This window comes from Mauremys reevesii, linkage group 2, assembly GCF_016161935.1.
Source record: "Mauremys reevesii isolate NIE-2019 linkage group 2, ASM1616193v1, whole genome shotgun sequence".
NCBI classification, from domain to species: domain Eukaryota; kingdom Metazoa; phylum Chordata; order Testudines; family Geoemydidae; genus Mauremys; species Mauremys reevesii.
In genome coordinates, this window is record NC_052624.1 from 47,654,092 (window position 1) to 47,668,820 (window position 14,729).

Here is a 14,729-nt window from a genome sequence, read left to right on the forward strand (position 1 = left end):
CTCCGTCATGAAGTCTGTGACATAGACATCACACACAAGTACTGGTTAGGCCCTGGCAAGTTGCATTGTTTTATGTTCTGCATACTTCAGTGCACTGTGTTTGCTTTTAATTACTGAAAGCTAGACACATTCCTGAAACCCTCCCCTAACATCGCTCTTAGTGTAATGCCTTTTGAAGGTGAATCTCAGGATGCCAAAGGTTACTACCAGCTTGAAAGTGTGGCTCTACCATAAACATAAACATTTGCTTATAGAGTAGATTGGATCAATTATTGGTCTCTTAAAAACATTATTCATAAAAGAGGATTGCATATTTTGCTGTCATTTTTATTCCCTTTTATGCATGCAGAAGCCATGTCCGCTGGCTGTGTTGTAAAGGAAAAAAAAATCTGTTTCATGGCAGAACCTGTCTCCTGTTTCAGTTGCTGTGACACAGTAGTAGGGTTACAGAGCAATCTCTCATCCTCCCTCTCTTTTGTGGACACACTTTCACTCCGTCCCACATACCCTCCCTGGCCTTAGGAGAGCTTACGAGGATCATCTAGGACAGGACTCCTCTCCTTTCCGCAGCTATTTGTGTCTGGCTGCTGTAAGTATAAGGAAGCTTCATGCTGGCATTTGAGCATCATCACTTCCTTAGCAGCTGCCATTAATGATTCACGTCACTTGTGGGGGAGGAGAAAGGTTGGGTGCTGAGACTCCCGTGCAGGTAAAGGGAGTCAATATTGTTTCTGATTCCTACCTTCAGCCTCTCATGTTGCCAGGGATCACTAGTGCCCCATGCACAGTGCAAGTGATCTACAACCCCCTCCTTTTCAGGAGGAAATGAGATGGGAAGCAACGCAAAACTGCAAATGGAGACACATTGGTGAGAAAATGTGGAGGTAGAACTCCCTTGCTATCTATTAAAGATGTCTCTGTAGCAAATCCACATACCAACCTCTGATGGGAGAGATCACACACATACTGTGTAATAGAATTAAAGTTCTGCTTTAATTACTATATATGTTACAGTGTTGACTTAATTAATTTTACATAATTGCTTTAATGAGCACTTTGTGGCCTCTGCGCTGTCCAAGTGACAGCATGTGAACTAACAACCTAACTTTTAATGAGCACAGCTTTTTTTCCACATCATGAATACAGCCCATACTGTGTGTACACATGTTCTCTCTGGAATGCCACACGAACACAGTTCTGTGTGTCTCCAACATTCCTTCCTCTTACAGCCCAAAACATTACACACTGCCATTTTTCAGCTTGTTTAGCAAAATGCATTTTAGCCTTTGCATTGAGGCTTATACTTGATAGATCATGTGGAAAGACATTTATGAAAGGAGTGAAATTGAAACTACGTTCGTAATTCTCACCAATAATTTGGTCACTACTTCTTCAGAAAGCTAGTATAATGCTGATATTTAGTGATTTTACCCCCTTTGAGCTTTGTAAACATTTTTGAATAGTCATGACAATGGAGGTTAGTGACCTAGAATAGATTCTTCAATATTGCTTCCAGAAAAATGTAACCAACCTTCTGTAACTAACATAGTAAAGAGATGGTGAAAACAAAGCCATTGCATCTATATTTTAAACTGTTCCAATTCAAGATAACCCCTCACACCCAGAAAATAAATCACATAAAAACTTGAAGGAGCTGATGGGTTTCTATTATTTTAAATGTTATGCTATTCAGAAGAATTGCCATACCAGAATAGAAGACCATTAGTTCAATCAGTTTGGCATTCTATGTCTGGCAGCAGCCTATATGCTTTACAGGAAGACATTCACCAACTGTACTATGTACAATTTGTATAGTGGTGGTACTGAGGGCCATTATATTATAAACCACTTCGAGCCAAGAGGTGCAGCAGCACTCCTAGTTCCAGCACTGTGCTCTGCTATCCCTCTGCGGGAAAGGGAGCAAGGGGAGTTATTTCCTAATCCCAGCTGGCAAATAGTTTCTGACCTAAAGAATGAAAATTGGTAGCCCTTGTAAGAACATAAGAATGGCCATACTGGGTCAGAACAAAGGTCCATCTAGCCAAGAGTCCTGTCTTCCGACAGTGGCCAATGCCAAGTGCTTCAGAGGGAATGAACAGAACCAGTAATCATCAACATCCTCTAGCAAAGAGTTCCACAGGTTGACTGTTCATTGTGTGAAGAAATACTTCCTTTTGTTTTAAACCTGCTGCTAATTAATTTCGTTTGGTGACTCCTGGTTCTTGTGTTATGACAAGGAGTAAATAGCACGTCCTTATTTACTTTCTCCATACCAGTCATGATTTTATAGACCTATGTCATATCCCCCCTTAGTCGTATCTTTTACAAGCTGAAAAGTCCCAGTCTTCTTAATCTCTCCTCACGTGGCAGACGCTCCATACCCATAATCATTTTTGTTGCCCTTTTCTGAACCTTTTCCAATTCCAATATATCTTTTTAGAGATGGGGCAACCACATCTGCACACAGTATTCAAGATGTGGGTGTACCATGGATTTATATAGAGGCAATATGCTATTTTCTGTCTTATTATCTGTCCCTTTCGTAATGATTCCCAATATTCCATGTTAGCATTTTTGGCTGCTGCTGCACACTGAGTGGATATATTCAGAGAACTATCCACAATGACTCCAAGAACTTTTTCTTGAGTGGTAACAACTAATTTAGACACCATCATTTTATATGTATGGTTGGGATTATGTTTTCCAATGTGCATTACTTTGCATTTATCAATGCTGAATTTCATTTGCTGTTTTGTTGCCCAGTCATCCAGTTTTGTGAGATCCCTTTGGAACTCTTTGCAGTCTGCTTTGTACTTAACTATCTTGAGTAGTTTTGTATCATGTGCAAATTTTGCCACCTCTTTATTTATGCGTCTTTGCGGATCATTTATGAATATGTTGAATAGTACTGGTCCTAGTACAGACCCCTAGCGGACACCACTATTTACCTTTCTCCATTCTGAAAACTGACCATTTATTCCTACCTTTTGTTTCCTATCTTTTAACCAGTTACTGATCCATGAGAGGACCTTCCCTCTTATCCCATGATTGCTTACTTTGCTTAAGAGTCTTTGGTGAGGTACCTTGTCAAAGGTTTTCTGAAAATCCAACTACACTATATCCAGTGGATTCCCCTTTTCCACATGCTTGTTCACATGACCCCCTCAAAGAATTCTAGTAGATTGGTGAGGCATGATTTCCCTTTACAAAAGCCATGTTGACTCTTCCCCAACAAATCATGTTCATCTATGTGTCTGACAATTCTGTTCTTTACTATAGTTTCAACCAGTTTGCCTGGTACTGAAGTTAGGCTTACTGGCATGTAATTGCCAGGATCACCTCTGGAGCCTTTTTAAAAAATTGGCATCACATTAGCTATCCTCCATTCATTCAACTTTAATATGGCAAGTCTAACTACAAATGTTATTTCAACTCATGTAAATGTCAAGTCCTCTTTAATCTTGTGAAACTATTTAGCTTGCTAATATCCTGCATTAGTGAATTCCACAGTCTGATTTTACACTGGAGGGATTTTTTTTTTGAAATGCATATTGTCTTTCAGTTTTACTGAGTGTCACCCTTCTCTCATCTTTCTGGGAATGGGATAAAGGGCAGTGTCAGACCAATACCATTCGGTATAGTGGAGGGCCAGTTCTGCTATAGTTAAGGTTGGGGATGTCCTTCCTGTTTAAAAGACTGACTCCTCTAAGTACTTTAAAATTTGCACAGTTACTGAGCTTGACTTGGAATTTGGTATGCCTCATGAGGGCCCAGGCTTTGGGTAGCAATCCAGATTTGGAACCATTTGACCAGAGGCTTACTGAGTTACAACCTCGTGGGGGAAAACCCAGCTTTTCTGAAGGTGGATGAATTTCCAACTTCTTGTGTGCACACATAGGACTCAAACCAGGGCTGAGATCCTTGCATCAGGGTTACATTCAAGGGTTACCACCTACTAGCCCTTTCAGGGAAATCGCATTACAGCATTATTTGAAGAAGTTAGGCACATGTCTGTCTAGAGAACCAATCTGTTCTAAGGCTCATGCACCACACTGATTACACTGCATGTGCACAGAGAGAGAGAGGCTAAGGGAGTTGAAAGCCAGCTGTAGCTCACAGGACTTAATTGCTCCAGGGGAATGTTATAGGCATGAAACTTGAGCACTACCTAAGCACTGCGAGTTCACATCTAGCCCTGGGCATATATCCTCTGTCAAAGGATTTCTTTATTATCGGGGAATGTAGTCTGACTAAAGCAGAAAGGAAGGTGCTCATACTGTATTTAGAAGGTGCTTAAACTATGTTTGAAATGACAGTAAATTACACATGTAAATGCTTGCTGGAAGGGGAGGGTGATTGGGGTGGAAGAGTAGGTGGAAATAGGGGGAAAGAGGTTTGGAACTGCAGTGAGGGGAAGGATGATCATGGGGAGGAGATAAAATGGGGGAGTGTATGTAGGAGAGGCTTGTGGGGGTCAGATGAGAAGGAGAGGGTGGGAGTTTAGAAGAATGGGAGGGGAGAGACAACTGGGGAGCGGGTTTTGGGAGTGAGTCATAGGAGGACTGAGAGAGAATAGGGGCAGAGGCACCTGTCAGCCCTACATATCTCTTCCATGTGTCTGCCTGGATCAGGGGGGCTGCCTGTCTTAGGGGGGCTGAGCCTCTTTCCCTACCTTTATTTGTGTCAGTTTCTGGGGGACCCCACCCCCTCTAGGGGGCTCTGTCCCTTCCATCATGCTATCTGGAGTGGTTCATGAACTTGGGCACCAACCTTAGGGCTGACTGTTACAAATCAGCACACAAACCCCAGACTGGCTGTGTGTTCTTAGTTTTCATCAACCTAGTATCAAGTGTGAACTCCTCAAGCACTATAACAGCCTTAACATGGAGTTACAGACAGTCCTCGTGGGCACGCCAGTCTATCTTGCCACCCAGGCAAGCCTACCTTTGTGATAGATGGTCCCTTACACCAAAAATCACAACAATATTTAGGTTACTCCCAGTCCCAAAGAACCAGTCACTTACTCTTTGTTATTTGTACCTGAGATCTCTCACCAAAGACAAAGCTTGTAGCCAGTCCTGTAATAAACTAATTAAAGATGTATTAACTAGGAAAAAGAAATGATAGTTATTTATAAGGTTAAAGCAGGTAAACATACACACACAGAAGAATTACAATTTTAAGTTTCAGAAAGTATTATAAGCTGCTGTAATATGTAAACTGTATATGTCTTTTAGGGCTAACACAAGCTAAGCAGCTTGGGGATCCCATGCTTATGCTTAGAAATATTGCCCTCTCTAAACTCCAAGCAACATAGTGGTACAGTTCTTCCTGGTCAGGGATTTTTATTCCTTTCCCATAAAGTTCAAACTGTGAAGGGATGAGAGTTTGTGCACATCACCTCTTCATGGGTGTGAGGAGAGAAATCAAGCAAGTCTTTTGCCCGCTGATGTTCCACAATGGTTCATTTGATGTCTATAGGCCTTCTTTTGTTGGACAGGAGATGACAACTCTGGTGATAAACTAGTATTTCACACTTGGTAATGCTTCTCTCCTGGCTCTGGGGGTTTCCAGTTGCATAGCAAACACTTAACACTTAACTATTACCTTATGACATGGAATACAGATATTATAAGTGAAATTAATGAATGCAGCAACTCACAATCATTTTATAAAGTTCAAACACTAAACACATTCTTATAAACTTAACACGTATTTTAACAATGCTAACACACAGGTGAGCCAGACTGGTTTCCAGCTACTTATTTGTCAGTGTTCAGTGAGGCCTAGGAGCCTTGGCGTGAGCTGGCACATCCTCCATCTGTGTCCTCTTCATGTGAGCATGGGTATGGGGGAGTTGCTCTTCTGGGGCATCTGAACCCCTCACCCTGCCTCCTCTGTGTATGGCACAATCTGGAGGACCACTACAGGGGGTCTGAAACCCCTTTTGACTCCCTCATGTGAGCTGGGATTTGGGGGACTTTCCCCTTCTGGGGGCATATTTGCCCCTTTCCTTGCCCTCCCCAAGTGATATAGGGGGGGACAGGTCTTGTCCTCTACAGGGGTTTGAAACCTCTGCCTCTCTGGGTGCGGCGCTTAGAGCAGGTATACTGGGAGCATGCAACAAGAATACATTGCTGAGACTGAGGTGGGGTGTTGAGAATAGGCATGCTTGATGCATATCACAGGTTCTCCAGCACTGGTGAGGGGGGATGGGAACACTCACAGACATGAATGGAGCAGTTCACCTATCTCACAGCTATCGTTTCACAATGTATTCATCTCCATAGGGTGTTTACATTCAGATACATATAGGGGGTGTACATATAGGGGGTGTACATGTCTTCCGTGGCTGGCTACCACCCTTAGAATTGAGGAATACCTCAGAGAATATTGGTCAGCTGCATACTGTGTATTCAGGGAATACCAGTGTCTGTATTATGTCAGAATGCTGACTGGTATGATGGGAAGGGAAGGACCTTGCCCACCATGGGATAAACCAGTGTTTAAGCTTAAGAAATTGTTTATCACGGGCTATTGCATTTCCCAGGCCTAACCTAACATCTGCTTTTGTAGCATTTTTACACATAGCTGAATCACCACTCAGGTCCCGACACTAATAGACACTCTTAAATGAGAATAACTAATCTAAGTTAATTAACATCCAGTTTATCCTACTTTTACTTGACTTTCTCATAGTCCTATTTAAAAATCAGTTCAATGTTGTTGTTTCATAATATAATTGTTTTAGGTCTTCGTGACTGTTTCATTTTCAGATTGTTTCTTATGTGAAAGTACATGAACTAGGATGTGGTAATTTGCTCATTTGCATAGAGAAGCTAAAACTTTATGACCTCCGTGGTTTGAGGTTGACTTTTCTAAAAGTGCTTGATCTTATTCATGGAGGACTGTCACTAGATCTAGGTTATGTTGTTGCCACTAAATAGAAGTATCTCTTCCTACAGGGTTCACGCCATGTAGTGGTGTAAAATGTGCCATGCTTGTTTATAAATTGTTTTAAATGTGTTCTGAGGCAATGTTGTCTTCCTAGGTTTGCAAAGAGGCAGACTGAAACAGAGGGCTAAGTTCTGCTCTCTTCTAACCTTGCCACTTCACTGAAATCAGCTGGTTTTCTCCATATTATTTCAATGTACAAACCACTGCAGAATCACTGTACTTTAAGTTGAAAAAGTTCAGGAAAGTAAGGTATTAAGTATGCTCAAAAGTATCATTGGGCTGAAGGAAATCTGAGAATTGCTGCCAGATTCAGTGGAATCCTTTCTTAACCCCCCAGGAGGGTTTTATTTTTTTAGTTTTTTTTTTTTAAACTAAAATAACTCAAAATGAATCTGAAAATACTAATGTTCTGCTCATAAATTAGATGTAGGTTACTGAGTAGTTTTAAATAAAATTGACTCTTTATTTCACCCTGTTTTACAAACAGAAATCCTGATCCTGAAATGACTTGTGCACATGCTTAACTTTACACACTCTGAGTCTTCCCAATGGGAGTTAGGGTAGAATTTTTGGCCCTGTCTCCTATATATATCTTTCATCTCACCCTCAAGATTTGCCCTCAAGGATTTTTAATTCCCCCATATTTTCTATCTCCCCATGTCCAAGGGTAGAATCAAATATTAATTATATTTCTAGCTCCAGACCTGTTTATTTTAACAACGCCTTTTTAAGAGAGTGTTTCACATCTAGTCATTGAGTAAGATGGGTCACTGTTAATATCAAAGTCCGTTCATGCCGTGCATTTGGCAGCTGCGATGCTGTTTGTGCTGTTATGGCTCTTTGTGAATATCAGAAACAATTTACAACAAAAGTAGCCACATTTGAAAATGGCCCAGATGTTTAGTATATAGCAATGGTCTGTAGTAATATTTCATGTTGCTGGTGTATTTTATTATATTTTATAGTAATATAAAGTATAATTGCTGTTTTTATAATAGAGAAAATTGTCATGATCGTGAAGTCTCAAAGAAGTTTAAAAGGTTAAACTTTGATTTATCTTACATCCAGAAACAGGGCTACTGTATAAACAGCTTCTTAAAGATGATGTGGCACATAGATTTTACATTTCTCTTCTATTTAATAATACTTTTGACCCTTAAGACTTAACTTGCCTGTTCTAAAATACGTGTCTAATTCTAGTGAACCAGTGATGGAAAATATATAATTAGTCACTTTTATTTAAGTATGTACAATATGCTTCAATGACTAATTTTCTGGGCAGTGATTCACAACCTTCTGCCTCTTTTTTCATATTTAAACACTTCTGGTTATGACATTTTCTATCTTCATATTTAGAACTGGACTAGGTTTGAATATCTAATTAAACATTTTAAAAACTCTCCCTCCATAGAAGCATTTATTGATAATTAAAGCTTTATACATCAAAAACATTATTTCATGTATATTAGAGAGTGTGATATTTATTCTCTTTTTGGTGTCAATTACTAGAAGGGTAGCCGTGTTACTGTGTATCCACAAAAACAACAAGGAGTCCGGTGGCACCTGAAAGACTAACAGATTTATTTGGGCATAAGCTACTCCTCACTGTTTTTCTATTCTCTTTTTGTGACCTTTTACCAGTTATAGAAATGTCTTTATTTTGTTGCATTTAAGCATATATTTTAAAACTGGGAATGTAACAAGGCAACTGGTCTAAAATATCCTTATTTAGTTTAGTTTGTGTTCTGAAAACTGTAGTCACTAAAAACTGAACCTGTATTTTGGCAATTTACAATATCATTTCAAGAAAAAAACATTTAACATTGCTAAATATTTATTTTCTAACATATCAGTCTGACTATGGCAGCAGATAACTCACTTAAACTCCTGTTTAAATTGTAGGAATGTAAAATACTTACTCTATTTCTGTTTGGAAAACACCTGGTAGATGCTTTGATGTCATTGTGTGAGGGTTTTATTTATGTATACACTAAGACCTTTATGTGTCATTGACCAGACTTAATTTTGGTGTCTGTTTCAAGGCCTGAAAATAATATAACAATAAACCATGAGTGCCTTTGGAAGGAGAGGGAAAATATATTTTAAAACCTCTAACAATAACCTAAAATAGCCTACCTTATAAAGATGTCAGGACATTCAACTCCAGTATTTCAGGACTAGTGTTGCCAGGTGTCTGGTTTTTGACCGGAATGCCCAGTCGAAAAGGGACCCTGGCAGTTCCAGTCAGCTGTTCTTTATGAATGGTTTGTTTTGGTCTCCAGCTTGGACTTATCATTTCAAATGGGGTCATTTTAGTCACCTTTCTTTCCCCTTTGGAAGTCATCCTTGGCTACTTTGCTTCTGTGTGTGCAGCATATCTCCAAATTGTATTCCTTTTTGCTAGTCTATGACTTCATGGGTAGATTGCTTTAAATCAAAGAGATTTAAATCACTGGTTTTAAGCATGATTTAAATCAGCAAGCAAGAAACCTCGATTTAAATCATGAATTTTAAGTGTGTATTGCATTTGTACTTTTTTACAAAGGTTGATTTTCATTAGTTGGTACCAATTGAAACATACTTGTGATTTTTATCAAAGTCTATTTGGATGAAGATTCAAATTTGATTAAAATGCACAAAACATATTTTACATTTTTTTAAAAGCATTAAAAGCACTGGATACATCAGAAGACGAGGTTTTTCAAAACATATTTTGCACTTAAAGAAAGGAAGTATGACTTGTAGTTAACGAATTGAACTGATTGTTTCTGATCATCTTGTCCTTCCAGATTTTAGAGCTTGCAGATCTTGCCCTCTCACACTTAGTTTGCATTCATAGATTGGAAGAGGAAAACATGATTTCCTGCTTTCTCAACTCCCAATTGGTCTCTGAACTTTGGCTGGACTAGTCATTGAACTGAGCTAGTTGAATAAACTGAAATGAAGAAAATATTCTTTCTGCATCTGCAAAAGAGACTACTGCTGTCAAAAGCTGGTTTAGCATTTCAACAAATCCTGAATCTAGGTGTTTAGCCCGTGATTTCCACCAGTTCATTGAGTTGACTTCCTTTAAAACTTGGCATCAAATATGTACTGTTTAATATTATTTTATGCATTTATTAATTATAATAAGTGTAGGTCTTAACATAAGTTGTCAATTTCAGAGTAATTTTAAATAGGTTTATTTTTTTTTAAATAGTGCTATATTTCATTTAACTACAAAAATCAAATTTAAATTAAAAAATCTGTTTTTTTTAAATTATTTTTATCCACCCTGGTCTAGCAGATTACTTGGCATAGGGAATGGGCTTGGGTTTATCCACTCATGGGACCTTGTCTTACACAGATGCCAAATTCCAAATGACTTTCAAGAATGCACAGTGCCATCTAATACAATCAAATTTTTCCTTTTACACAGAATATAATTCACCCTCTAGTGTTTTATATATGTTCATCTTTTGCCCCAAATGTTTAGGAAACAACTAAATCACCATATGGAATGTCTCAGTGGCCTGACTTTGCTTTACAGATCTGCATAATGTTTTTCAGCTGTAAGCAGCTAATCCTCTTTCTAGCATGTTAAGAACATACTCTTCTAACTTTGATTCATTTAAACTCCTAAGTGTCTCTCACTTGTTTATAACATTGGTATTATAGTGTGATTATCTGTCCTTACTATTGTAATACACCGAGCATCTAATTACAGTACATCCAGTGTACTGGAAAAAAAATCTGTGTTACATTTTAGGATGAGCTTTGGTTATAATTGTTGAAAACTAGATCTGGGTTTCAACCAAAGCAAGGGAAACATGAACAGAGAATACGTTTTGAACCTGCAGCAATAACAAACTTTGGGAGAATAGTGTAGTGACAGAGTTTCATGAAATAACAGGAAAACTTAAATGCACTTTGAATTAAGAAAATAGCATAAGTATCATCTATAGATGTATCCATGGGAAAAGATGAAAATCCAGAAGCCAAACTGATTGGACAAAAACATGGAGACCGATTCTCCACTTTAGCGGGGGTGGGTTAGGGGCCACAAAGGTGCGTATAACAAGCAGGAAATGCAGTGCAGGTGGGGAAGGACAGAACAGCCTGATGCTCTGTAGTACACTCCACTCCTCATAAGCCCACAGAAATCTCTCTATGCTACTGCCATGTGCCTGTGTTTTTGCAGGCTTGTGGGAGGAAATGTGCTGCAGTTATTGGATTGGAAGTGATGATTACTCTGTTGTGAATTCTGTGCCAAAAATTAAAAATTTTGTGCACAATATTTAAAAATTCTGCATATTTTATTTGTCAAAATAACACTAATAATGCCAGTTTCAATTGTTTTGGTAATTTATTTCAAAATACCTGTCAGCTACTACAGTAGACCCTCAGAGTTAAGAACACTTTGGGAATGGAGGTTGTTCATAATTCTAAAATGTTCATAACTTTGAACAAAAAGTTATGGTTGTTCTTTCAAAATTTACCACTGAACATTGATTTAATACAGCTTTGAAACTTTACTGTGGAGAAGAAAAGTGCTGCTTTCCCTTTTCTTTTTTTAGTGGTTTTCATTTAACACAGTACTATACTGTTTTTGCTTTTTTTTTTCCCTGTCTCTGCTGCTGCCTGATTGTGTAATTCTGGTTCCAAATGAAGTGTGCGGTTGACTGGTCAGTTCGTAACTCTGGTGTTCATAATGCTGAGGTTCTACTGTATGTCTGTAACAATACAGATACAAAATAAATTCCCCCAGGAGTAGAGAGTTAAAGAAAGCCCTATGACAACCCAGTTCCTGTTTCTTTGCCCCCCCCCCCCGAGCCCAGCTGCGTGGTGCTCTCCAGACCAGACTCTCACACCCCTTCCTCCTTGCCTAGCCATGCCCCCAGCGCAGACACTCGCACCACTTCCTCCCAAAACCCAGCTGTGTACCCCCCAGCCCAAATACTGCACCCCTACCCTCCAGAGCCCAGCTGCTGGGTCCCCCCAGCCCAGACACTGCACCCCTACCCTCCAGAGCCCAGCTGCTGGGTCCCCCCAGCCCAGTCACTGCACCCCTACCCTCCAGAGCCCAGCTGCTGGGTCCCCCCAGCCCAGACACTGCACCCCCACTGAGCCCAGCCCTGGGGCTCCCCAGCCCAGACATTTGCACCTCCTCCCCCAACTCCAAGCTCAGCTGCAGGGTGCACCCCAGCTCAGACACTTGCACAGGGGCGGCTCTAGGCACCAGCAAAACAAGCTGGTGCCTAGGGCGGCCAAATCTAGGGGGCGGCAGGCTGGGCCGGTGGACCTGCCGCAGTCATGCCTGCGGGAGATCCACCGGAGCCCCGGGACGACTGGACCTGCCGCAGGCATGACTGCAGAGGGAGCGCTCGTCCCGCGGCTCGGCTGGACCTCCCGCAGGCATGACTGCGGCAGCTCAAGCGGAGCCGCGGGATCCGCGAACCGTCCGCAGCCGCGGGGGGTCCAGCCGGGACCAGCGGACCCTCTGCAGTCATGCCCGCGGGAGGTCCACTGCTCCCGCGGCTCCGGGGCGCCTCCCGCGCATGACTGCTTGGGGCGGCCAAAACTGTAGAGCCGCCCCTGCACTTGCACTTCCTCCCCCTGAGCCCAGCTGCGGGAGTACCCCCCCCAGCCCAGACACTTGCACCCTCTGACCCCTCCCACAGCCTACCTTCTGGATGCCTCCCCCCATATCCCACTCTCACACATCACCTGCCCCCCAGAGCCCAGGGATCCAGAGGGAGAAACAGCCTGATGCTGGGTCCCAGGCTTGTGTGGAGTTTCCTGCATGCTGCCTCCTTCCTTTAGGGTGTGCTGGGCAGGCCCGCCCAGGGAGTGGGGGGGCAAGTGGGGCAATTTGCCCCAGGCCCCGCAGGGGCCCCCACGAGAGTTTTTTGGGGTCCCTGGAGCAGGGTCCTTCACTCGCTCTGGGGGCCCCAGAAAACTCTCGCGGGGCCTGGGCCCCTGGAGCTTCTTCCGCTCCGGGTCTTCGGCAGCAATTCGGCGGCGGGAGGTCCTTCCGCTCTGGGACCCACTGCCGAAGTGCCGAGTCTTCAGCGGCAGTTCGGCGGCGGGGGCCCCCCACCACCGAAGACCCGTGGCCCCCTGAATCCTCTGGGTGGCCCTGGTGCCGGGAACTGCAGCTGCTGGGAGCCCTCCAGCTCCCTTCTCCTTTCCCTCAGCGGTGTCTTCTATTTGCAAGCTGGGGACTCAGGCTCTGCAGGGTTCAGGTGCCCCTAGTGGTGGCCAGCAGCTCTGCAGCCCATTTCTGGGCCGGGGAGGAGGAAATTCTGTGCAGAACATTAATTTCTGTGTAAATTCTGCATTGTGCAGTGTCGCAGAATTCCCTCAGAAGTAGATGATGTGTGTAACAAATTTGCCCTGCTCTGGGTCTAAATCCATGGCGCTCACACTCTGTGGATGGGGAATTTGGAGCCAGACTTCATGAGCATTGTTAGTGTTGTTGTTTTTTTAACACTGTACTGTACTGTACTTGGTCACACCATGTCTGGTGTATATTATTTCTTCTCTGGCAAGAATAGTCTACATAGTGGGCTTTGCATATGGTCACAGCCACATCAGATATTTTGCACAGTTAATGTACACCATTAATTAAAAAAATCAAAAACAAAGCTTGAGAAAGGACTGAAGAATAATCTTGTTCAATTATGTTTTCTGCAGGTTTGTAATTGGACGAGAAAAGCCAGGACAAGTGAGTGAGGTTGCTCAGTTGATTAGCCAGACCCTAGAACAAGAGCGTCGCCAGAGAGAGCTCCTGGAACAGCATTATGCACAGTATGATGCAGATGATGATGAGGTAATATACTTGTTAGCATTCCTCCTATTCATTACTTCATAATGTTCCCTTTTCGATTTCCAGTTCATTCTTTCTAACGTGCTTTGAGATAATGGTGAGAGGAAGCAGTGTCATATGAAAGCTAAATCTATTGTACCATGCCTGTAAAAACATACACCTGTTTTACTAATACATATATTCCTATGGTGCTCAAAAATGTAACCATGCCCACACTGTATTTTAATCAATATAGATCTTTAAGACTGCTTCAACCTGGGGCTGTGATGCACTAGCCAGCACAATAGCTGGTGTATATGACTATGAATCTCACGAATGCCTGGTAGGAAACTTGTCCTGCTGTTGCATAGGACAAGATTCCTAAATCCTCTGCTCCAAGTTGGAACAGCTAAGTAGCGCAGGGCCAGATTTGGTCTAGATTTTCTATACAGTCAGTCAAAGAGACACTTGGGTACTGCTATCTATCTCTCTACCAACTCTAATTGTTTCTTTACCGATTTTAGCATGTGTCCTTCTTCAGGAACAAAGTCACTTACTAAGTTTTTCAGCATGTATTTAAAATAATCCTTTTGTTCGAGGAGAGTGAACATCAAATTGATTGACACTTCTGTAAGCATTGCTCTTTTGTTGAGTTGTCTGCTGTGTCTATATTAAGGAAAGGAGGTTGGTTTGCTAATACACTGAAGCATTATTCTCTCTCTGGGAAAATGATTATTTTTTATCTTCCAGTAATTAATTTTTTGGGGTTTCTGTAGAGAGATGCATGAGGGCAATTGTTCTTTATCATCCTCAGCCTCCATTAAATGAACTAGTAAGAAGTGTTATTTTGAAACTTCCATCTAATCTGTTTTTTCCATTTTGGGTATCTGATGGACCCCCACGAGTTAGAATGCAGATTAACCCATACCATGTACAGCCTTTACTGAAATGCATGTTCAGAGTCCTCATATTTACATTTCCCAGC

At 41.7% G+C, this 14,729-nt stretch overlaps 1 protein-coding gene across 13 annotated transcripts in view; it reads left to right on the forward strand.

The window, feature by feature from the left end:
* Window positions 1-14,729, forward strand: part of PPP1R9A (protein phosphatase 1 regulatory subunit 9A) — a 251,370-nt gene that overhangs the window by 166,225 nt on the left and 70,416 nt on the right. For all 13 annotated transcript variants that reach the window (XM_039522746.1, XM_039522751.1, XM_039522753.1 and 10 more), the window contains exon 6: window positions 13,633-13,768. In XM_039522746.1, the coding sequence (XP_039378680.1) occupies window positions 13,633-13,768 (136 nt within the window). The remainder of the gene's footprint in view (window positions 1-13,632; window positions 13,769-14,729) is intronic.